This window comes from Chlorocebus sabaeus, chromosome 23 (assembly GCF_047675955.1).
Source record: "Chlorocebus sabaeus isolate Y175 chromosome 23, mChlSab1.0.hap1, whole genome shotgun sequence".
Taxonomy (NCBI): domain Eukaryota; kingdom Metazoa; phylum Chordata; class Mammalia; order Primates; family Cercopithecidae; genus Chlorocebus; species Chlorocebus sabaeus.
The window spans coordinates 13534522-13559605 of NC_132926.1; the positions used below are offsets into that span (position 1 = coordinate 13534522).

Sequence of the window (25084 nt, forward strand, 5' to 3'; positions counted from 1 at the left end):
AGCAGGGGCGGGGAGTGGGGGCAGGGGGTTGTCTCCGGGAGGTGGGAAAACAGAGAATTGGGTGCAGTATGTGCAACAAATAAGCCAGCATCTTGGCTCGTGGCCTGGAGGTGCGAGACCACCCACAGAGCCCGCCCTGGAGGCGAGCTGCTCTGCCTGGTAACCATTTCAGCAAAGGCCATCACTAGAAGAACAATGTGAATGCTTATAGCAGCCCCCATACACTCTGACCGCAGAGGCAGCAGCCTGGGTGGGGGGGATTGTTATCATTTAATGAGATGCAGATCCAGACAGCCTGGGTCTTTAACGCAGTGTGCCTCTTCTCTTCTTGTTTAGAGATTTGAGTGAAAACCAGATCCAGGGGATCCCGAGGAAGGCGTTCCGCGGCATCACCGATGTGAAGAACCTGTAAGTGATGTTTTCCTTGCTTCACTACAGATGTGGCTAACTCGGGCTCTCTGACCAGAGTGAGGGTGAGGGATGGGACAGGAGGGCGGTCCAGGTGCCTTCAGAGATGAGATTGAGGGCTGTGCTCGAGTGGTTTCTAGGGAACACACGTTGGATGCCACAATAGTGTCACAGAAACCTGTACTTTGCTGGTTAGTCATCCCCAGATATAAGCACTGGAGCCTCAGTGCCTGGTGACTTAGAGCCTGGCCCTTGGTGCAAGCCAGCTTTGCCCAGCATCATTAGCATCTTCTGTAAAATGGGGATGGTAACCTTGTGGGCATGTTTTGTGCAACTGAGAAAGTGTTTAAAAGAAAGAAGTATCTTAGTGTCTCATACATAGCACGTGGTCAATCAATTGGAACATTGATGATGATGGTGCCGAAGCTCTCACTCTTATTAATAGCATCGTCATCGGCACCTGAGAGACAGCATGGAGACTTGTATGTCAGGAAGTTGGGGAGACATAGCCAGATCCACTTCCACTGCCCTAGGATTTTTTTTTAATACTTTTTACTTTGAAATGATTTTTGATTCGCAGGAAGTTCCAAAAAATAGTAAACAAGTCCGTGTACTAGTTTCCTCCAATGGTAGCATCTGACATAACCACAGTACAGTATCAACACTAGGAAACTGGCATTGGTACAACCCACAGACCTTAGTTTTCAGATTTCACAGCTCCACGTGTACTCACTTGCGTACGCCTGTGTGAGCGCAGGCATGTGTAGTTCTGTGTGATTTCATCACGTGCAGATTCGTGCAGCTGTCACCACAGTCAAGAGGCAGGACTATTCCAGCATGACATTTTTGAACTTTGACTATTTCCTACCTGGCTTCTACTACTGACCCCTTATTTGTGATTCCTGGGTCCCTACAAGGACTATGCCTTGAATTTTCTGCCTAAACCATTGTGCCCATGGGGTCGGAACATGCTTTTGGAGAGGGATAGGGAAGACGGTCTGGTTTGGCTGAGCAAGCACTTCTGCCCAGTAACCTTCTCTGCAGCCCCAGATTCAATTTGAGACGTCTTAAGGGAGGCTCAAAAAAAAAGACATTGTCACTTTTCCCTATAATGAATGCAGAGGTTTTAGTTTACTGGCACACTGAAGGCAGCTGGTGATGGCTTCCAGATGCAGGTTATCTGCCTCCCCTGTGGCCTTAGCGGAAAGCTTTTGGTGTTTAACATGCAAAGCACACAAGAGGGCAGAGGCGTCTCTGGGGCTGGGTGGAAGGAACGGAGAAGCAGAGAGGACTTTGCAAGGGGTTCGAGGACAAGGAGGCCGCCCGCTGCTGCTTCTGAGGGTGTTTTCTCAAGAGCAGGAGAGGACGGGGTAGAGCAGCCACAGCCACAAAGAATGGGAGTTCCTTTGCAGGACAGGTATAGGTTTCTCTCAAGAAATAGCCTCCAGAGTTTATATCTTCCTGAGAAAATGAGATACAGAAAAGCCAAACCTTCAAAACCACTAAATAAATAGAGATCTTCTTCTCTCATCCTGAACTGGCACTTTTAACATTTCAGAGTGCTTTTCTAGCATTTGGTTCCATGCAGTCCAAGAACTCAAGACTGTTCACATGAACCAAAAACAACTATGTTAATTAGCCTGCCAGAATGTCAGGAGGCAAGAAAATGGAGGCCCAGAGAGGGCAGTGACTAACTCAAGGTCAACCAGCTTTCTGATGATTGAGCCCCGAAAGAACATTTTGCGTATATAAAGTGATATATCGGCCAGATCTCATGACACTAATTTTAAATGGATCCATTAACCAAAAAGAACATATTGTATTGATGTATAAGCAGGGCTGGACAGTTAATTACCAGCTATGTTTTTGATTGTTAAGAAAGCAAATAATCCCACAATGGTTCTTTTTTTTTTTTTTTTTTTTTTTTTTTTTGAGACAGAGTCTTGCTCTGTCACCCAGGCTGGAGTGCAGTGGCACGATCTCGGCTCACTGCAAGCTCCACCTCCCGGGTTCACACCATTCTCCTGCCTCAGCCTCTCCTGAGTAGCTGGGACTACAGGTGCCCACCACCCCGCCCGGCTAATTTTTTGTATTTTTAGTAGAGATGGGGTTTCACCGTGTTAGCCAGGATGGTCTCTATCTCCTGACCTCATGATCCACCCGCCTCCCAAAGTGCTGGGATTACAGGCGTGAGCCACCACGCCCGGCCCCACAATGGTTCTTAATAGTTGCTAGGGTTTCTCAGATTTCGTTTTACAGGGTCTCTTCCCCTCCTTATAATATCTCTAACTATGCAAAGGCCTCAGGACTTAAAAGGTTCAAGATTCTACAAGCCCAGACTCCTAAGTCACTCCAGCACCCACCATCAGCCCGCCCTCTGAGTCATGCACATGTGTATTACTCAGGATCCTGAACTCAGTGAGGGTCTTCTCTTTGTTTATACTCACTACTAGCAGCTGGGCTTCGGGGAAGAAGGAAAGGGAAGTGAACTCACTGCCTAAAGGATGAATTAACCAAAAACACCTAAGGGGAATTGAGTACTGTGTACTTCTAATCAGTTCAGTCAGCAGGCACTTGTCAGGCAGAACCCATAAGGCCCCAGAAGTACAATTCATGTCCTCCAGTAGCTTACAGTGAAACTGGGGACAAGAATCATGTACATACAAGAAAATGTTTAGTAAAGTACCAGTCAACATGAAAGTTGGCTAATGAGTAGCTGTACGTAACGAGGGGCTCTCAGAGCTCAGAAGGAACAGCCAGCTTTAGGCAATGTAGCCTAGTGGTTAGAAGCATGGTTTTGGCAGTCTGATAGACGTATGTATGAATTCCGTGTGTTCTAGGTTCTGAGTCTGTGATGTTAAACACGTTACTTGACACTTCTAAGCCTAGGTTTCTGCTATATAAAATGAGGATAATAGTTGGACTTACCTCCTAGGGTTTTTGTGGAGGTTGATAAAGTAACGCATATGAATAACAGTCCTATGCTTGATGCGTGGAAGGTGTTTAGAAAAGTCTAACTACTGTTGCTCCTGTATTCCTTTGTTACAATAGTAAAGACTGTAGCTGGGCCTGAATGGCGGTTAGAATTCACAAAGTAATGAAGATGGTGCGTGCAAAGTGTAAAGGCAAAACTGTATAAGGTGTGTTTCCAGCAGACATTTCATGGGAGTGGAGTGGAGGGATCGGAGGCAGAAGAGTGTGTGATTGGGTTAGAAAGAGGTGGAAGCCGGTTGCTGGAGAGCCTTGACTGCAAGGAGCATGGGCTTTAGATGTAGACACTAAGAATGTGGATGGCTTTTGCCCTGGGACAGATCATGGTGAAAATATTTATTCTGGAAGAGGAACCGAGGACAGGAGGAGGTGGCAGAAGGAAAGGTCGGGGCAGGAGATGAGGCTGTAGTCCAATGTGAGGGTTCATGCTCGTATCTCTCTCTCACACTCTCCCGGGAGAGAGCAGCCGGAAGTGGAGAAAGAGGCCAAAGTAAGCAGTCCCTGGGGACAAAATCAACAGATCTTGGCGGTCAGTGAGTTATTAGAGGCCATGGAAAAAGAAGTGAAAAATGATTAGTTCCAAGTTCAGACAACACAGAGAATGACGGCAAATTCTCATAATCATTCATTCACACGCCCATCAAACTGTTTTTTGAGTTCCTTCTAAGTGCTAGTTCTGGGGAAGACGGCAGGGATTAAGATGTATCAGTGTAAATCTGTGAGCTCTGTCTTCTTGGAGCTTCCACTTCACAGAAATGGAAAGTTCAGGAGCAAGAGCCGAGCTTGGAAGATCCTGAGTTGGTTTGTAATCACATTGGGTGTGAAGTGCTGTCACGTCTTCCGTCAGCATTGTGGACAGAGCATCTTCTCTGTGTGAGGAAGTTTGTGACCTGACATCCCGTCCAGTTCCTGCTGGTTGAAGGACTTCGCTAAAGCCGCGCTATGTCTCTGGTCCTCAGCTTCCTTGGTTTTAATAAGAGGGAGTCAGATTAAATAATCTTACAGCCCAAGAGAAAAACTCATGTGAGTAATTAGAGCTATAGGACCTGAGCTGAGGATCTGATGCTTCATAGAGGGGAAGCGTCTGGACAGAGGTGATAATGAAGCTGTGTGTTTAAATATGCATCGGCACATAGAAAATAGGAGACACTTAGCACAAATTAAATTTCTATAAAACCTGCTAAGGAAACACTCCTCCTACTACCAGTCCTCAATTATGGAGATTGTCTACCTTGTGAATGATAAATAACAAATTTGAAATCTCAGAGATGCACATCCTTGTCATCAGCCTGTTTGAGAACCACTCCCCAGCCCCGAGCCTATTCCACCCCAGTGGGTGAGCCCAGGGAATTCACACCATTCCACTATTATCTTAAAGAGCAGAAGATGAACTGCTGGCACATCCAGCTTCAAACTGCATGCTATGTAAAATGACAACCAGTTGGGCCTATGTGTAACACCATATGCTTTATTAAAAGGAGAAAATCAAAAACTATCTGGTTTAAAAAAATTTTTTTTGTAGTTCTGACATCTATTTTCTTTGCTTGCACTGACATTTCCCTTCAAGAAAGAAGAGGCTGTGCCCAGGCGCGGTGGCTCATGCTTGTAATCCCGGCACTTTGGGAGGCCGAGGTGGGCGGATCACCTGAGGTCAGGAGTTCGAGACCAGCCTGGCCAACGTGGTGAAACCTGTCTCTACTAAAAATACAAAAATTAGCTGGGTGTGGTGGCAGGCACTTATACTCTCAGCTACTCAGGAGGCTGAGGCAAGAGAACTGCTTGAACCCAGTAGGCAGAGGTTGCAGTGAGCCAAGATCGTACCATTGTACTCCAGCCTGGAAGACGAGTGAAACTCAGTCTTTTAAAAAAAAAAAAAAGAAGAAGAAGAAGAAGAAGAAGCTGTGATACCCACATTTTCCACATAAAATTAAGTTTTCATCAATGTGTATAATTTGGTAAAAGTCAGCAGATAAAATTAAGCCTAGGCCTCTGGAACTAACCTACCGTCAGTAACACGCCCAACCATCTTTTGGACTTCCACTGTGGACGCTTCCATCTACCCAGGTGCCTTTCCCCACAGCCGTGCCAGCAAACAGGACCAATAAAGGGACCACAGAAGCTGCTGCAGAGCAGAGTCCCTATTCACCTAAGCAAGTAGGCAAGCGTGCAACTTTTATCAGGGCCAAGAGAAAGGATGCAGGCGGCCTCTGAGCCCTGTGGACCTGAGGAGCCACTAACATGATGCTCTCAACGAAGGGACTGGACACCTGCCCCTCCAGACCACAGAAGGAGGCCCCTAATTGCTTCCTGCTTCTCCAGAGAAAAGAGAGAAAGTAATTATCTGGGGATGCCACTCTACGCAATTACTGAAAGCTGGTTTAATGGGCTGGTCTCATTCTCCACTACCTGCCTAGAAGGGCAGGAGGTGCTGTATTTAAAGACAGACAGGCAGTTCGATGGACGAAGTGATCTATCTGGACGAAGAAAGAGACCGTTAGAGAGACTGTCCTGCAGAGAGCAACACTCATCACACCACTATGATATGCCTACTGTATGCAGAAACTGTGCCAGGTACTGGACAAAGGCACAGCGAAAAAGAGAAAGAAGGAGAGGAAGAAAAAGAAATCATAGAAAGACATAGAGATAGAACCAAAGGAAATGAATTGGGAAAACAAGAGAGATGACAGACCACAATCCAGCCGAGCCTAATAAGAAAAAGACAAAAACCAGTATAGATTGTTTTTTTTTTTTTAAATGTCCCCTTGCCCTGTCTTTCTCAGCAGTTATGTTTTCCTCTGTTTTTCAGTTTCTATTTGCGAGGACTCTGTAGGACATGCATTCCAGAAGGGAAAATCAATAACCCCTGTCTCTGCCAGCTAGCAGAATTCGGAATTGACGCTTTGAAAACAAAGCTGGGCAGGCAGCCTTTGTGTTCTCTAGTTAGTCTGTGTTGCCGCACCGCCCGCGTCTACCCTCCTGCTTCCTGAGATTAATGAGGGCTGTCTCCGCCCCGGTGAGCAGGCGGTAATCTCATGTGAGGATGAGGGAGGTGTGGGGAGGGACACCAGCACCCGTTCACCGGTAGCATCTCTGTCTGCTCATCTTGGCAGCCATTTGTTTTGTCACTGCGTCCACACTCCTGGTCTTGTCCTGCAAGGCTGTACATGGACTGGGTGCTGTCACTTATCTCATGCTTCCCATGCTCCTTTACATTCCCTGAACATCCCAAGCTCCTTACTGCCCCAGGACCTTTGCACTTGCTGCTCCCTTAACATAAGATGCTACACCCTCAGACTTCCACACAGCCAGCTCCTTCTGATCCTTCACGTCCCGGCTCAAATGTTGCCTACTGTCCCCCACTGCCTTCCCACTCTATCCCATCACCCAGTCGTATTTCTTCAGAGCACTTTTCACCCTCTGAAATTACCTCATTTATTTCTTGTTACTGATGTTATCCTGTTATTACTTGTCTCTGGATGCACATAGTAAACCTGTGTACACAGATATCCTGCCTGTTTCAATCACTGCGGCATCCCCAGTACTCAAATGGTTCATGGCAGAGGGTAAAGTGGACTAGAAATGTATTGAAAGAATGACTTTGTTCATTCATTTCACAGGTGTTTGCCGATGGCCTGTTACATATCAGAAATCATACACATTGTTAAAATGTTTTATATGAAAAGTATATATACTGTACCATAGAAATAATATACCATAGTAGTATTATTATTGTGTAAGAATAGTACTGGAAAGAATAAGGTACCATTCTCGTATCCGAAGAACTCACAGTCTAATGATATTCCCATTTTCCAGATGACAAAACTAAGTTTACTAGTGAGGGAATCAATTAGTAAACCAGCAGTCATGGGACATGGGTTAAGGCTTCGTTGGAGGTAAGGACAACTATGTGCGGAAGCCGAGGGAGACAGGTCTCATTCTGGCTTCATTCAGGAAATGACATAAATTGGGTCTTGAAGGTTGCATAGGAGTTCATCTAGGGGAAAGATATTGCAGGCAGAAGGAACAGTGTGTGAAAATTCACCAACATATATAAAGGGATAGAGGTGTGTGAAAGAGTTGATGCTTGTGGGAGATTTGTGACTGGAGTATAGCTAGCAAGAAAGGCAATAAAGAGCAATGAGGTTAGGGAGATGGGGAGGTTCAGGAAGGGAGGACCTTGAACCCCATGATCCATAGAGCAATGGGGGTTCATTGAGGGGTTCCTAATAGGGGAGTGGCATGATCAGATTTTCACTTAAGAAAAACAGCTCCAGCAGCAGTGGGGAGCGTGGATTGCTGAGAGGCAGAGACTGAAGCTGTGTGGGTAGTGAGGAGACTTGTGCAGTTGTTCAGAAATCATGGGAGGCCTAAATCGAGCAGGTAAAGTGGATCTAAAAAGGCAGAGTCAAACTGCAGGGACTCAGGGGCTAGCTGGGTGGGGGAGCTGAGTGCCTGTTACCAGGGCTTATCAACCAGAGACAGAGGCGTACTTCAGCGCAAGCCGGCTCTGATGCAGGAAGAGTTCCTGGCTCTCATCACAAGGGGTGCTGCATCTTGAAGGGGGATTTAGGAAAATCTGCTCATTTGAGGCAAGGCCATGCAGATTCATCATCTTCCCAAAGAGCAGCAAGTTTCCCACCCTTCCCTGCTTTGCATTCCTGGCTGAGAGTGTCAGGTTCAGAATTGCTGCTAGAGGAACTTGCACTGGGCTCCAGTTTGCTAAGTGCTACCCAAAAATGCTATCTAAAGAAAGGGGTCATGCCTCCCTGCCTGACTGCCTCACTCCACCTTTCTCTTTCCCTTCCTTTCTTCTTTTTTTTTCCTCCCTCTTATCCTCCCTTCCCTCTCATTCCTTCCTGTTGCCCTCGCTCCCTTCCTCTCTTCCTGTCACCCTTTCTCCTTTCATTTCTTTTTCTTCTTCTTCTTCTTTTTTTTTTTTTTTTTTTTTTTTTGAGACGGAGTTTTGCTCTTGTTGCCCAGGCTGGGATGCAGTGGCGCAATCTCGGCTCACTGCAACCTCCGCCTCCTGGGTTCAAGTGATTCTCCTCTCTCAGCCTCCCGAGTAGCTGGGATTACAGGTGGCTGCCACCACACCTGGCTAATTTTTTTGTATTTTTAGTAGAGACGGGGTTTCACCATGTTGACCAGTCTGGTCTCGTACTCCTGACCTCAGGTAATCCACCCGCCCCAGCCTCCCAAAGTACTGGGGTTACAGGCATGAGCCACCATGCCGGGCCACCTTCCTTCTTTCATTTCTCCCTCCTTCCCCCTCTTTCTTCCTCCTTCTTTCTCTCCCTCCCTTCTTTCCTGTTTTCTTCCCTTCGCCCTCTCTTCTTCCCTCTCTCTTCCTCCTTCCCTTCTTCCCTCTTCCCCGCTTTCTCTTTTCCTCTTCTGTCTTCCTCCTTTCCTTCCTCTTTTCCTTCCTCCCCTCTCTTCCTCCCTCTCATTCTTTCTTCCTCCCTCCTTTTCTCCCTGTCCTCCTCCCTTCTTTCCTTCCTTTCTTCCACTCTTCCTTTTTTTCCATTCATCCTTACACAAATTACCACTGAGCCCTTACTCTTGTCAGACCTGAAGCAAATCTTAAGAAAGATGAGTAAGACACAGTCCTGCTCCTATGAATTTTTGTCTACAGGGGGAGACATACACAGCAAGCATATATCATAGGATAAGCATGCCCCAGGGCACTCTTCTCTATTTGCCCCAGGGCCAATAGCATAAGTGCTCGATAAATACCAGCTGATTAGTTAAATTTCCTGAAATTAGAAAAATAGTAGAAGAAACAGGTACATTTGACTCCATTCGTCTGATAAAGGCACATACAGTATTATCTAAAAGCAAGGAGAGAGTAGTAGTAAATGCCCCATCCCAGAAATTCTGCCTGGGATTGGAAGTTACATTGATGACAAGTAGAATTTCTTCTAGGCCAAGATGACACAGTTTCATAGACAGTACAACAGGTCTTCTGGCAGACTCTGCATATTTCCTAAAACACTCCTCCCTGTGTTATAACTGTCTACTCAGCTGTCCTCCTCCTCCTGTAGCCTGTAAGTTATGTAAAAGGAGAGGCTGAGTCTGCCTTTTTCATTGTTCTATTTTCAAGAGTTAGTCCTGTGCCTGTACATAGTAGATGCTCAATAATCAATAAGCAAAGGAATAAATGACTTGCAGAACAAAGAGTTTCCAGTTTTAGGGAATAGCTGAAACCCTGAATGAGTGAATGAATGAAGGGGCATGATTATATCCTAGCAAAGAAGAATAAAATCAAGGCAGCAAGAAGGAGCCCAGAGAAGCATTGATGTTTTTTCAGGATAATGGAGACCATTATTTTAAATCCAGCATTGCAATTTATTATCTGAGACAATTTGATTTGTGGACGATTTTTTTTTTAAACTCATCGCAAGTATTTAACCCCTTTGAGCACTAAATGCACAGCAAGCAAGGTGTTTCAAACAAGCATATAAAATAGAATCCTGTCTTTCATATACTCTGGCAAAAAGGCACAGTGATTCTGACCCCCTCAAAGTAGGACTCAGGGGTCTTAGGAGACATTTGCCATTGGACCGAGTCTTTGCCTCGTGATTTTTAGCTCCACAGAGAATGTAAGGGACTTAGGAGGAGATGAGTATTAACGTGGAGATCACACATTGAGACTCTAGTATCTGTTGGTGTTCTGATTCTTTATCTTATTGGGGCCAAGTGAGTATAGTGATTATAAGTATGAGTTTTGGAATCAGGTTTGATTTTTTTTTTTTTTCAGCTTTGTCTCTCACTACCTGTGTGAGCTTGGGCAGGTTTCTCAACTCTTAGTCTATAAAATAGAGAAAATACTAGTGAGGAGTCCAGGAGGGAGAAACTATGTGTCTCGCGTTTGTACATTGCTTTCTGGTTTTCACACAGCCTTCATGTATATTATCTTATTTTTGAGGGAGAGAGAAAGTAAGTCTAGCTTTGTCAACCAGGCTAGAGTGCAGTGGCAGGACATTGGCTCACTGCAGCCTCTGCCTCCTGGACTCAAGCGATCCTTCTGCCTCAGCTTCACAAGTAGGTAGGACTACAGGTGTGAGCCACTACACCCAGCTAATTTATTTATTTATTTTTATTTTTATCTTTTTATAGAGATAGGGTTTTGCCATGTTGCCCAGGCTGGTCTTGAACTACTAGGTTCAAGTGATCCGCCTGCCTCAGCCTCCCAAAATGCTGGGATTACAGGTGTGAGTCACTGTACCGGGCCATATGTATTATCTTGTTTAATTACCACAACAGTCTTGCAGGACCACTAGGGAAAAGTTGCTTATCCTCTAGATAGAGAGGTGGAAATGGAGGCTCAGATTCAGAAACTCTCCCAAGGCCACAGAGCTGGTCATGGAAAGGCTGCAGTGGGATCCCAAGATTAGTGTGGCCTCTCAGGCAGTGTTTTTCTGAGTGATTTGGCCAGGAAAAACCCTGAGATTTGGTGAAAAAGGAAACAGCAGATACAGACAGATCCATGGGGAATGTTGGAAAAGCATTTCTGGCTTAGTATCGGCCAAGACCCAAGGTAGGAGCAGGCCATGAAGGTCACAGTTGGGACAGAATTTCCAAGAAGACCATCAAGATTGTCTGAAAGTATGAACTTTTGGCCAGGCACAGTGGGTCACACCTGTAATCCTAGCACTTTGGGAGGCCGAGGCGGGTGGATCACGAGGTCAGGAGATCAAGACCATCCTGGCTAACACGGTGAAACCCCGTCTCTACTAAAAATACAAAAGTTTAGCCGAGCGTGGTGGTAGGTGCCTGTAGTCCCAGATACTTGGGAGAGGCTGAGGCAGGAGAATCACTTGAACCTGGGAAGAGAGGTGCAGTGAGCTGAGATTGTGCCACTGCACTCCAGCCTGGGTGACAGAGTGAGACTCTGTCCCCCCCCCAAAAAAAAAAGGAAAAAGAAAAGAAAGTATGAACTTAAAAAAAAGTGAATAGACTAATTTTTAGAGCATTTTTGTATTTTTAGAGCATTTTTAGGTTTACAGAAGAATTGAGTGGAACATGTAGAGAGTTTCCATATACCCCCAACACACAAACGCACAGTTTCTCTTACTATTAACACCTTGCGTTAGTGTGGTGTGTTTGTTACCACTGCTGAGCCAATATTAATACATTATTAACTAAAGTCCCTAGTTTACATTAGGGTTCACTGTTTGGTTTGTATGTTGGATGGGTTTTGACAAGTGTGTAATGACATGTATCCACCATTACAGTGTTATCCTGAATAGTGTCAGTGCCCTAAAATTCCCTATGTCCCACCTATTCATCCTTCCTTCCATTCCCCCAAGCCCTAAAGAGTGAGCTTTTAATCATGCAGATAAATTCTTTCATCTTCACAACAGCTTATATTTATTTGGTTTTTCATACTCTCAGATAAGAGTCTCCCTTTTCTTCCTTGAAAGAGGGTGAGTGACTCCCATGTGTCAAAGTGCATAGAGCAAGTCAGCAGGACAGCCAAGCCCTGACCCAACTTCCCAGCCACAGTGTGAGGTGTATGAGTGTGAAAGTCTCTCCTTCAGAGAAAAGACCCGTGGTCCAAAGACTTGCCCATTCCTGGAGCTGTGCTTCCCTATAAAAACTCTCAGGAGGTTGACATAATGGTGAAGTGCTCAGACTCTGGAGTCAGGCTGCCTGCAGTCCAAACCCTGGTTCTTACCACCTTTATGACCTTAAGCAAATTGCATACCTCCTTCTTAGCCTCAGTTAACCCATATGTTAAGTGGAAATAATGTTATCCCCCTTTATGATGTTGGTTTGAAGATTAGTAATTATTATTGCTGCTTTTATTCCATCTCTGAGAATTAATTAGGCCCAGGTTATCACATCTTAGAGACTAAATCTTCCCTTCCTAGACAAATACGTACCCAAGAAAAAAGTCATATTTACAGTTTCCTGGCTCTGAAATGACCCTCCCTACCTAGTAAAAATATTTAAGTTCATCACTCCTTCTGTTATTTCTTTCAGTGGGGCTGACGTGTTCCGGCATATGGCTTCATTATAATGGGCTAGATATAAAGTAGGCCAGAGAAAAAGAGGGTCTAACTTCCCTGCCCTGTCCCTTCCTCTTGTCCACACCGAGACATGGAAAAGACCAAAAGAACTCAGGAGTCCCAGCTCCGCTATTAACCGCTGCCTGCCTAGGATAGGCTGAAAATTGGCTCTTCTAAAAATGCCTACATCCTAATCTGTAACATATGTGAGTGTGTACTCCACATAGCAAAAAGGATTACAAATTAAGAATTAAGTTTCTTCAAATGGATAGATTATCCTAGATGATTTGAGGAGATCCAATATAATCAGAAGGGTCTTTATAAGAAAAACGACATGTGCTGGAAGCAGAGAGAGAGAAAACACCATGTGATTCAGGGAAGGAGGACCGCCCCATCCTGGAAAAGACAGGAAAACAGATTGTTCCCTGGGGCGTCCAGAAGGAACGCAGTCCTGCTGACACCTTGACACGAGCCCAGTGAAACTGATCTAGGACTTCTGACCTCCAGCATTCTCAGACAATAAGTTCGTGTTGTGTTAAGACACTCAGTTTGTGGTAATTTGTTATAGCAGCCGTGGGAAAGCAGTACTAGAACCACCCTCAGGCTGTCACCCAACCCTGTCATCTGGATTTCCTCTTCTATTAAAATAAATCATTGACATAAAATCAGTGCATTTCACTTTGTATTCTGAGAAACTCTGGTGCTTCAAGAGCCCACGGATAGTTACTTTTCAACAGTGATAAAGATTTAAATTGTCTCTTTTAGACATTAGTGTGCGACATGAGATTTTGTGTCACAGAGAGCCTAATGGGGAGAAAAAAGGCTTGAAAAAAAAAACCACTGGACTTGATAAATAATCTTTCAGTTCTACTCATATTGCAAAGTTTAATGGTTCTTTGAGGTCATCTTCCACCAGGAAGGAGCTAGGTTTGGTCATCGAGATAAAATTCAGTGGCAGGGTCAAGAAGCCAGTACCAGGTGGGGACAGCAGAGAAGAGAATCAGAATAATGCCAGGTCTCTGGTCTCAGAGCTGGACTTTGGAAGCTTGACTCCAAGGTTGAGGGTCTCAGCTGGGCTCACCGTGGGAGGAAAGGAAAGGAGAAGGGTTGGTGTTGACTGGAAGGTAATTACCTGAAATGGGGCTGAGGGCTTTTGAAAGTTCTCAGATATTTCAGGTTAGGGATTTCTGCAGCAGGGCTAAGTTTAACTGACTTTCTTGCCCATTCTCCCTTCCTTCTTGTAGCCCCAGATAAACTACTTTGCATCTGGGGGCAATCGCCAGTTCTGGAAAGAGAATTATTAGAGACGCATGTGAAGACATGGTGAGCCAATCATCAAAAATATTTGCTAGATGAATAAATAAGTTGTTTGTGCAGGGTGCAGGACAGTGGTTTTCAGAGCCTGAGATCTCTGCCACAATACTGCTCACGGTACGTGTGGGTCTTTTATTGGAGCGGATGTTTCAGAGCAGGCTTGTATCAGAACTGACACATCCATATGCATAGCGCCTGCCGTGCCTGCACGGAGCTTCCGTGTCTGCCACAAGCATTCAGCTCTATAAATGGACGTGTTACAATGTGTCCATTTACACCGACAGCTATTATTTGCCATTGTTAACATTCTCCTTTAAAGTTCTCTCTGTAAGCAGTCCCCGAGGCACAAGTGCGCAAGCCTAAATTACTTTTAAATGCCAATGATCAGTTCTTGGGTACTGTGTCTGCCAGGAAAACTTCCTAGCCAGACACATAGATACCCAGTGGATAAGGTTTGGTATATACAGCACATGGTCCAGTAGCAGTTCTGAGATTTCCCAGCTAATTAGCATTCTGTTTTTAAGGCTGCACTCCTTTTTCTGCTAATAGAGACAACACCATTTCTTGGGCTCAGAGATGGGGTATTTGTCTGAGATAACTACTAAAGCCCATGATTTAGCCCCAGGTGAACATATCTTCCCACTGCTGACATGTACACCAAATAAACAGAGGCTGCGTCAAGGAAGGAATGAAGCCTCAAACAGAGACATTCCCTCTTGGTAGGTAATAAGCTTTTGTCAAGTCCCGACTGCACATCGCACACAGTTCTTACTAATTTCTACCTATTATCTCACTTAATCCTGGTGACAAGCTAATGATTACCATCACCAGTTTACAGAAGATAAAACGGAGGCACCCAAAAGTGAAGGGTCACATAGTCACTGAGAGGCAGAACTGGGATTTGAACTCAGTTTACATCTAGAACCTATAACCTGAACCACTCGCTTTGCTATACTGCCTAAGATTAGAGAAGAAATGAAAGGCAAAAACCGTAGTCCAAATCCCACCTCCAGACAAGTTCAATTTTCTTTTTATGGGGTTTCAAAAATCAGTAAATTTTGCTTGAAAATCTGGATTTCCAGCTTCTCTGGAGAAATGAAATGTGTTAACACTGGGCGCCCAGTCCTGCCTGGCAACAACAGGCCGACCAGAGTGGCAGGTTCCCTCTTAAACATAGTATATGTTCTCCTATCTGCAGGGGGCCTGCTCCATTAGTCCTACAAGCTTCTACGGAGTCCCACTGATATGTGGCCACCTCTTATCCCAGAAAGACCCCATTCTTCAATAGAATAGTTGAGATTTTCTCTTTCTGTTTTGCTGGCTGGTGGTCTTGGGCACACTGCTTCCCCTCCCTAAGCCTTCATTTCCTTTTCAATAAAATAAGGATGATTAACCTGTAACCAAACCATAATTTTTGCCTTTCTTTTTCTTTCTTTTTTTTTTGAGACAGATTCTCGCACTGCCACCCGGGCTGGTATGCAGTGGCGCGATCTCAGCTCGCTGCAACCTCTGCCTCCTGGGTTCGAAAGATTCTCCTCCCTCAGCCTCCCAAGTAGCTAGGCTTACAGGCGTCTGCCACCACATCCAGCTGATTTTTTGTATTTTTAGTAGAGATGGAGTTTCACCATGTTGGCCAGGCTGTTCTTAAACTCCTGACCTCATGATCCTCCCCCTTTGTCCTCCCAAAGTGCTGAAATTACAGGCGTGAGCCACTGCGCCCGGCCAAGCCATAATTTTTAATGTGAAAGTTAAATGAACCTATAGTCCCAGCTGCTCGGTAGACTGAAGTGGGAGAATTGCTTCAGCCTGGGAGTTCAAACTTGCAGTGAGCCATGATGGTACCAGTGCACTCCAGCCTGGGCAACACAGTGAGACCCGACTCAGAAAATAAATAATTCAAATGAGATGACATGTGGAAAGGACTTAGTCGGTAGAGCTCGGCACAAAGTAGATGCTCAATAAAAGCAATGTTAGTATTCTGCACCCCCATCCTCATGGATCCTTCATCCTTATTGATGCACAGAGAGATTATCTTACGGTTGGGCTATTGGCTTGTGAGGTTAGAGGAGAGGGAGCGTTTTGGGGTTGGGTTTGGTAGTCTTGGGATTTTCTCTGATTCAGAAACAAGAAATTTAACATTTTATTTGAAATTACTTGATTTCGAGATGTTGGCACCTAATGCAAAATCTTCTTAAGCACTAAGTGTCCATACTGTGTTGGCCAAATCCACCCATCTGTGGGTCCCATTCAACTACTGGCCTCTGATGTAGGTCATGCCTTGCAGTCCCTGGGGTGAGCCTGCTGCAGGCCAAGGAAGTGAATGGAAGATTCTGGTGGTTTTTCCTGCAGCTGCAGGTGTCAATAATCTTGCTAATATGTTAGCAAGTCTCGATGCCATAATTCCTTGAATCAGTTAAAATCCAACTGCCTGCTGACGCCTTGAAAAAGTGACTCTAATGGTGGCAATCAAGAAGGCTGGGGGGAGGCAAATATGGGAGCAGATCTTCCCAAAGCCAATTCACATGGGCCATTGCTAAATGCACAAAGCAGAGCACTGTTCCTGGACTTGAACTTCCCTTTCTACTCCATCCTGTAGTGTTTTGAGGCTGAGGACTCTGCCTACATCAGGGTATGGCCCTGGCATGTTCCAGAAGTGAGTGACTTTGCCCTACTTCTTCAAAGTCACACACCACTGGTCATTTTCACTGAAGCATCCCAAAGACTCCAAATACTGAGGGACCAACACATTCTTCAGCTTGACTCATCATCGTTTATTTAGATAGACTGTTTCCTCAATACATGCACATCTGTGTGCCTCTCTGTCACCAGCGCCATCTCGACTCTGTCATTGATTGCCTGTTCTTTGAGAACCAAGTAGAGTCAACGACTCATGAGTCCTACAGTTCCTTTCCCTGGCCTACTCTAGAATTTTTCTGCACTTGTTTTTTAAATTCATAATGGTAAAGTAATAATTGCATAGTTTCATTGTAGCCACGGGCAATGTTTCCATAGCCACGGGCAACCTTTCCATGCATGGTTTGAAAACCACCTGCTCCAGAACCTCCTGGACCTTATTTAAAATGCAGGTTCCTGAGCCCTGTTAACAACTAACTGAATCCTAATTTCTGGTCAAGGCCAGGAATCTACATGTTTAAACTGTTCCACAGCTGATTCTGTAACTTTTGAGAACCACTGGCATGCAGAATACAGACTTGGCATTGAAATGAGGAGAGATCTGGGTTCGAGTCTCAGACTCCCCACTAGTCCTGAGCCAATTGCTAACTTCTCTACTAAACTTGGTTTCTTCATAGAGACTAAATGTAGTACCTAATGCAGACAATGTTTGTAAAAGAGTTAGCACTAACACGTAGTAAGCACTTCAAATGTTAATTGTTATTCTTATATCATTTAATTGCTCTAACAACCCAGTGGGGTTGGTGGGATTATCCTTTAAAAGATGAAGAAACTCGGACTCAGCAGGGTTAGGTAGTTTGTCCAAGGTCACACAGCAGAGTCAAAATATGAATCTACATTAATGTGACTCACTCTTAACAGTGTTTAAAACAATGGGGGGAAATCAATCCAAAATTAAAATGAGAGTGAAGAGGCCTGAGAATAAAAAGGGGGGAACTTCCACGCATGTAAGGCAAGTGTCTGTTGTCTGTGTTGGATTTTCCTGTGCTGTTCAGCATCTGGCCAGGAGTGGGGATGAGACAGGCAATGGTTGTGGCTCACATTGAGTCCTTTGTGCCTAATATCCAAGCCTTCATTGCTCTTAATTTGTCAATCCCTTAGAATGTTGTCAGCCAAGGAGGTCCCACATCATGACAATGGAGAATGTGGGAGGGCCTCATCTGGAACAAAGGCAAAGAACAAAGCCTGCCTTTCAGTTACTTTGATGCTTTTTCTCCAAACAGTAGAGGGTGGAGGACCTCTGGTTCTCTTTGGAGCCCTTTTGGGTTTCTCCGTGTGAGTGCCCTACAAGCTGAGGATGGAGTCTGGCCCAGCTTTCAGCTAATGCCGACTCCACCTGCACCTTGGAAACATGACCCCGGCTAGACTGTGAGCTGGCTGTCATCTGTCCCGGGCCAGTTTAATCCACACATCTTATACAGAGAAGGAAAAAGTGAAAAAGCTGTCTTGAAAAAGAGATGCCAAGACTCACAGAGTTTCCTCAGATTGGGTTACTGTACCGCAGTTGGGGTAGGTGGGAGAAGGTGAAGCTGTTTAGGAATGAGATAACAGTTTGAGATAAGGAATTAAACCATTAAATAATCTGACCAATATATTATTAGTATTTTGTTTAACAAAGCAGATTATCAAATCATATGTTCCCATTTAATTAAATAAAATAGAAGGTACACTTAAAAGTTTGAATATGATTTTATATATATATTTGCATGGGGAAAAAAGTCTGAAGGACATAAACCAAATGGTAGCAACTGTCAACTCTAAGTGATAGGAATTTAGATGATTTTAGTTTTTAAATCAACTTTATTGAAGTTTAATCTACCTAAAAAATGCATCCATTTCATCTATATGGTTCTATTTATTTTGACCAGTGAATAGCCACGTAACTACCACCAAAATGTCCTTCTGTCTTCAGTCAGTCCTCTCTCCCATGCATGGACTCTGGCGAACACCAATCTGCTTTCTGTCACTACAGTTTTGCCTGTGTAACTATTTCATATAAATGAAAGAAATGCAATCACATAGTATGTTACCTTACGCAGCTAACATCTTTCACTTAGCACAGTATTTTGAAATTCACCCTATGTCGTATTGTCAGTAATTTGTTCTTTGTTACTACTGAGTAGTATTCTAGCATATGGGTATACTTCAGTGTGTCTATCCATTCTCCTGTTGATGGGCGTTCGGGTGGTTTCCAAGTTTGGGTTATTATGAATAAAGCTGCTATGAACATTGAATTAGATGAGTCATTGTGTGAATGCAAGTTTTCATTTCCCTTGTGTAAATACTTAAGAGTGATTTTATATTTTTTCCTTACCCATTTTCTTTTTTTTCTTGTTTTGTTTTGTTTTGAGACAGAGTTTCACTCTTGTTGTCCAGGCTGGAGTACAATGGCACAGTCTTGGCTCACTGCAACCTCTGCCTCCCAGGTTCAATTGATTCTCCTGCCTCAGCCTCCCAAGTAGCTGGGATTACAGGTGTCCACCACCACGCTTGGCTAATTTTTGTATTTTTAGTAGAGACAGGGTTTCACCACGTTGGCCAGGCTGGTCTTGAACTCCTGACGTCCGGTGATCCACCCACCTCAGTCTCCCGAAGTGCTGGGGTTACAGGCATGAGCCACCATCCCTATCCATTTTCTAATATTTCTACAATGACCAAACATTACCTAACAACAATGATGGCAAATACCAGAGTAGGGAAAATCTGTCCTCTATCCCATTGTCTTAGAAAACTAATGTAAATTGCGAAGAAAGCCTACATGAGTACATATGACTCATGGTTATCTTGACTTCAGACGGCGTATTCAACTCCTTCCCATGAAATTTAGATGTGATTAGAGAGATTTCTTGAGTTCTTGGTAAGAATTCAGAGGATACTAAATTGGCTAAGGGTGTTGGGCCGTCTTTTACACTGACGGTGGGAATGGAATGCCAATTGGTATAACTCCCTCAACAGGCAATCTGGCAACAGCTACCAAAATTGAAAATACACATATTCTTCAATCTATCAACTTAACTTTGATAAATTTACTTTAAACATAATCTCGCGGCTGGGCGCGGTGGCTCAAGCCTGTAATCCCAGCACTTTGGGAGGCCAAGACGGGCGAATCACGAGGTCAGGAGATCGAGACCATCCTGGCTAACCCGGTGAAACTCCATCTCTACTAAAAAATACAAAAAACTAGCCAGGCATGGTGGCAGGCACCTGAAGTCCCAGCTACTCGGGAGACTGAGGCAGGAGAATGGCGTAAACCCGGGAGGCGGAGCTTGCAGTGAGCTGAGATCTGGCCACTGCACTCCAGCCTGGGCGACAGAGCGAGACTCCGTTTCAAAAAAAAACAAAAAACAAAAAAAGCCATAATCTCATTTAAGTCCCCAGAGATGTTTAGGTAAGTGTTATTTGCAGAGAAAATGTCTTGGGAGCTACCTAAATTCCCGCCAATAGGACCCAAGGCAAATGAATCATGGTATGTTCATTCACCGAACTATTGTAGAGTTGTTATAAGGAATGAGGTTGATCTTTAAATATAATATGAAACATATCCAGAGCTCATAAATGAGAAAACTAGGTGCAGATGGTCTGTACAGTGTTTTACCACTTGTGTTTTCAAGCGTTATGCTTGTATTTGTTCACATGTACTTTTTTTTTTTTTTTTTTTTTGTGACAAGGTCTCACTTTGTCAGCCGGGCTGGAGTGCAGTGGCTCACTGCAGCCTCAACCTACCCCATCCTGGGCTCAAGCGATCCTTCTGCCTCAGCCCCTGCAGTAGCTGGAACTACAGGCACATGCCACCACACCCAGCTAATCTTTTTTTTTTTTTTTTTTGTATTTTTTATGGAGATAGGGTTTTACTATGTTGCTTAGGCTGGTCTCAAACGCCTGAGTTCAGGTGATCCACCCGCCTTGGTCTTCCAAAGTGCTGGAATTGCAGGCATGCTACCGCACCTGGCCCACACGTGCTTTTATATATGTGAAATATTTGTGGACAAATTCATAGGAAATGCTGACAGTAATTGCTTCTGGAAAGGCAAACTTCTCAACTTGGGGAACAGGGCAGAAGGGTATTGCTTTTCATTCCATACTCTTTGATCTCTCTGGATTTTCTTTTGTCATGTGCATATATTTGTGTAATATAAAACAATTTTATGAGTTAAATCCATCTGATCTCAGCCCAAAGAATGGGGGTGCCCCCATTTCACTTGATTCCCCAGCATCTGATGCCAGAGAGCACTTTCCCAGCAAGAACTCACAGGACTCTGAGCTGGCCATGCCCCACACTGCCTCTGTCTCTGCCACGGTTGACCCTCCATAACTGGAAACCATGATCATTACCATTTGCATAGACATTGACCCACGGCTGTGACTGTCAGTTTTGAATGAAGGGAATTATTTGTATTCAACGGGCATTTCTGATTGTGGCCTTGACCAGCCCTGAGATATCTTTCAACAACGAATCACCAGAAGCCAACCCCATGACCTTTGGAAAATGAATTTGCCTGCCATTGGGCCGGCCCCAGTTCTCTTGCCCAAGTAAAATGTCAATTAGATCACTGGCTGAATATCGCTTTTGTCTACTTAAGCATATTCAGCTCACAAAGCCATAAATGTTTAGTTGCTTCTTTCTTGAAAAAAGACTCCACACCCAAGTTCAAAGTATGCTCCTGGCTCCATATGGTCACTGAAAAAAATTGATTCATTGGAAAAATACAAATATTGAGTCATTATTCAGTCATCTGGCAAATCAAACTTTGGGTCATTTTCAACAGACTGCATGTGATTTGGGTCCATGGATGCCTTCAGGCTCATAGAATAGGTGTTTTATGCATTCATCTCCATCTGCACTCCCAGCCCACATTGTTACCTACACCAGACAATGAAGAAAATAAAACCCAATGTTCAGTCTGGGCGCAGTGGCTCATGCCTGTAATCCCAGCACTTTGGGAGGCTGAGGCGGGCAGATCACCTGAGGTCAGGGATTCGAGACCAGCCTAGCCAACATGGTGAAATCCTGTCTCTACTAAAAATACAAAAATTAGCCAGGTGTGGTGGTGGCTGCCTGTAATCCCAACTACTTGGGAGGCTGAAGCAGGAGAATCACTTGAACCTGGGAGGCTGAGGTTGCTGTGAGCCAAGATTGTGCCATTGCACTCCAGCCTGGGCAACAAGAGCAAAACTCCATCTCAAAACAAACAAATAAACAAAAAACCAGTGTTCTATTGAGTGATCTCTAGGATTTGCATAGAGAAAAATGAATAGGGAGAGAGTCGTGGCTGAGTAATGGTGATTCAACCCAAAGCAATAAGAGTAAGAAGGACACCATCATGTAGTAACATTTCAATTAACTGTAATTAGTTTCTGGAGTTTTCTGTACTTGACTTTTAAGACATTTCACAGGAATTGAAATACAAGGAGCTTTCCAAAATTTTTTTTAAACAGAATGTCCCTGGCCCCATTCCCTTTAATCTGCCTTTTGCTGCCCATACCTTATTTTTTATTTCAATAGGTTTTCGGGGAACAGGTAGTGTTTGGTTACATGAATAAGTTCTTTAGTGGTGATTTCTGAAATTTCGGTGCACCCATCACCTGAGCAGTGTACCCTGCACCCAGTGTGTAGTGTTTATCCCTTGCCACCTGCCGCCCTTTCCCCCAAGTCCCCAAAATCCGATGTATCATTCTTATGCTTTTGTATCATGCCTTAAATATCTCAAGAGATTCCTTTGACCCGGTGTTAGCCTTAAACATGGTTTCCAGCTACATGAAAAATAAACAGACCACAAAGCCAAGATTCTCAGCTTTAGCTCTGCTTCAGAAATGGTCTTGTTTTGTTCTCTAAGGACAGTGTTGGTCTCTTGTAGTTACATCTCCTATGGCCCCATTAAATGATGCTCTCACTGCTGCTAAGCAGCTGCTAATGTTGAAAGAGGTACATCATTGCCATGCACACCAAAACACCAAGGTTCCCAAGCTAAGCCCTTCCTTATTGTGTGCCTCCGAAGTTGAACAGTTTAACCCTTCCTGGGCTCTCTTTACATGTTCTGGCCATCTTAAAGTGAGCACTAGCACTGAACTTCCATTTGGGTCCATTGTGAAATTGCTTCATACCATTTACACCTTTCCAGCCATTAGAATGGTCCACGTGCAGCTTGGGGAACTTGCTGTCAACCCATACAATTGGGTTGTGGATGTGCAAATGTTCTCTGGTGAATTGTTTGTTGTCACGGAAGATGAGTCGTCTTGGTATGTCAAGCCAGGACCCTTTTCTGGAATCAGCTCCTTAATGCAATTAGATTTCCTGAAATGATTTCCTTTCTTTGCCCATTTTACTACCAAGGCAGGTATGAGATGTGCTTTTATAATAAGTGGTTTGGCTAGCATGCAATTCCTCTACTGCAGCCAGCCTCACTGCCTATTGAAATGGGGCAAATTGGGCGGGCCGAGGTGGGGGAGCGGGGCCGGGGGAACTGCGTGGAATTCAGGTTGCCCTACTGAAAGTCATAGACTTACCAAGCTAGAGAGGGCTTTAAGAAATACATCATATGGTCCCAATTTCTCCTTTTAAACATGTGGCCAATTGGCAAGACCAGCACCTAGGTTCCCTTGGTCTGTGTCTGGGTCTTAATTTGTAAAGGCGACTGATGGATGATACAGACAGGTCAATGCCATTTACAGAAAGTTTACTGTTACTCACTGGTCCCTAGAAATGGTGGCACAGCATGTCATTCAGAGCCGCAGGGGAAGCACCAGAGTCGGGCAGAATGCAGAAACAGGAGCAAGGGAAAAGCTGGGGCCAAAGCCTTTATTGAGGTTTCATAGGAAAGGCAAGGCAGGGCAGGGGAAACGGCTTAAGAATGGCTAGTTTGAATAATTCCCGTGGGCCTTGGGGCATAAGGGCTATTCCTAGTCGTCCTGTATACAGCCTTGGGTTGATTTAGGGCAGAGTAGAGGCTGGCTTGGTGTGTGAGCTAGATACAGCTGGTGGTTAGGATATGGACTTGGGATTAGTTGGTCTGTATATGAAAGATAGGCTCACTGGCAATTTGTTTACTGTCTCTAGGAATGAGCTAGCTCTGGAAGGGGCAGTCTCTCCCATGCCAAGAACCCTTCCCTTCCCCAACAAGATGTCAAACTATTTTAAAGTAGAGAAAATTTAAAAACATAATTAATACGCCCCTAAATCCCTGGGACTCCTCAATCCCTCCACTTCTCACCACACTGAAGCCCCAGATGGAATGAAAGAGTCAAGCATCCCTGAGTTCTAGTAGCATTTCAGACTTGAAGATATAATTTAATCACCTTTTATTGCTTTACTTTTTTTACTGGTGTATCAGGTGTCACTCGTCTCTAAACAGTGTGACCCAAGGGGTTAGCAATCAAGTCCTTACTTCTCTGCCAAATGCTATCTTAGGACTTTAAGTAATTCTTCTCTCTAATCCTTACTTTCCTCTTCTGTTGAAAATTATGGGCTTGCATCTGATAATCTCTGAGATCACTTTCAACAGTGGCATGTTACAATTCTATAGCTGCAACCACCCTGAGGGCTGGAATCTCCTTCAGCAGAGTTGAAGTTCATAGCAGGTGATTTTGTTAATGATCTAAAGGCAAACGGTGATGTTCTGAATTTAGGTGCGTGGATAGGTAGGGAAAGAGGAAGGTAGGATCATACCTAAGTAAGTAGGTGAATGTTTCCCAAGAAATCTCAGTGTTAAAGTTGGTAATCAGGGCTCAGAAAATAAGTCCAAGGAAGATAACTCGTTAGGACTGGAAGACTTGGACAGCCCATCCGCTTCCTCTCCCTCCCCGTCCTACTCCCACTCCCAAATAAAACAAAAAGGTCATCTCCTACATGCACGCTCCTGAATTCTGTTCTGAAATGTGTGGGATGCATAAAATAGCAAATGCCGTCAGATCTCAAGTTGGGCAAATACAGAGACAGCATTTTTAGTCTCATTGAAAAGTAGTTGTCAGAAATATGCCATTCACTGAGAGTCTCTAAGTGCTCTGTCAAGCTTTAACTTGATTAAAATTGAAAACCACATTGCTTGAAAACCAAACGTGAAATCGAAATCTCTTTACTCAGTGCTCTTACATTCTGGAGCCTGGGCTTATGGATTATCCTCGGTTAATTTATGCCATCTTTGTGCCATACATTAATTTTGAATATATTTGTTGAAAATTTCCTGTAGCTTGCATTTATGGTTGTCAAAGGGGCTTTTATCTTGAAAAAAAATGGTGCTGGTTTTAATTACAATTCTAAATAGCTTCATAACCATCGTGAACCCTGGATTTACATCATCTTTATGACAGCCACGCAATTCCCACTTTATTGATTTTGTCATTTGCTTCATTACAGTTAATGCAAACCTTTTGTATAGAGACAATTCTGGGGCCTCTCTCTTCTTGGAGGGGTTAGTATAGAACATCATGACCAAGAGAGACCCCATCTCTCCACCCCCTCCTTCTGCCGCAGTGCTGACCCAAGGAAAAGTCAGGATGGAAAATATTTCCAAAGTGGCTATCCATCACAGGCAAAGGAAACGTTAGCGTTGATTATCCAACCTTTCCTGATCGGGTGGGTTCAGACTTCTCTGCTTTGAAGTCCTAGAGATAGCATCACTCATGTTGTAAGACTATGTGTCCACCCCACCGCAAGCCTCACTCTCTGTTTA

At 44.3% G+C, this 25084-nt stretch overlaps 1 protein-coding gene across 1 annotated transcript in view; it reads left to right on the top strand.

Moving 5' to 3' along the window:
* Positions 1-25084, top strand: part of SLIT3 (slit guidance ligand 3) — a 637958-nt gene that overhangs the window by 416472 nt on the left and 196402 nt on the right. Inside the window, exon 5 of the mRNA XM_008015258.3 lies at positions 337-408. Within this exon, the coding sequence (XP_008013449.3) occupies positions 337-408 (72 nt within the window). The remainder of the gene's footprint in view (positions 1-336; positions 409-25084) is intronic.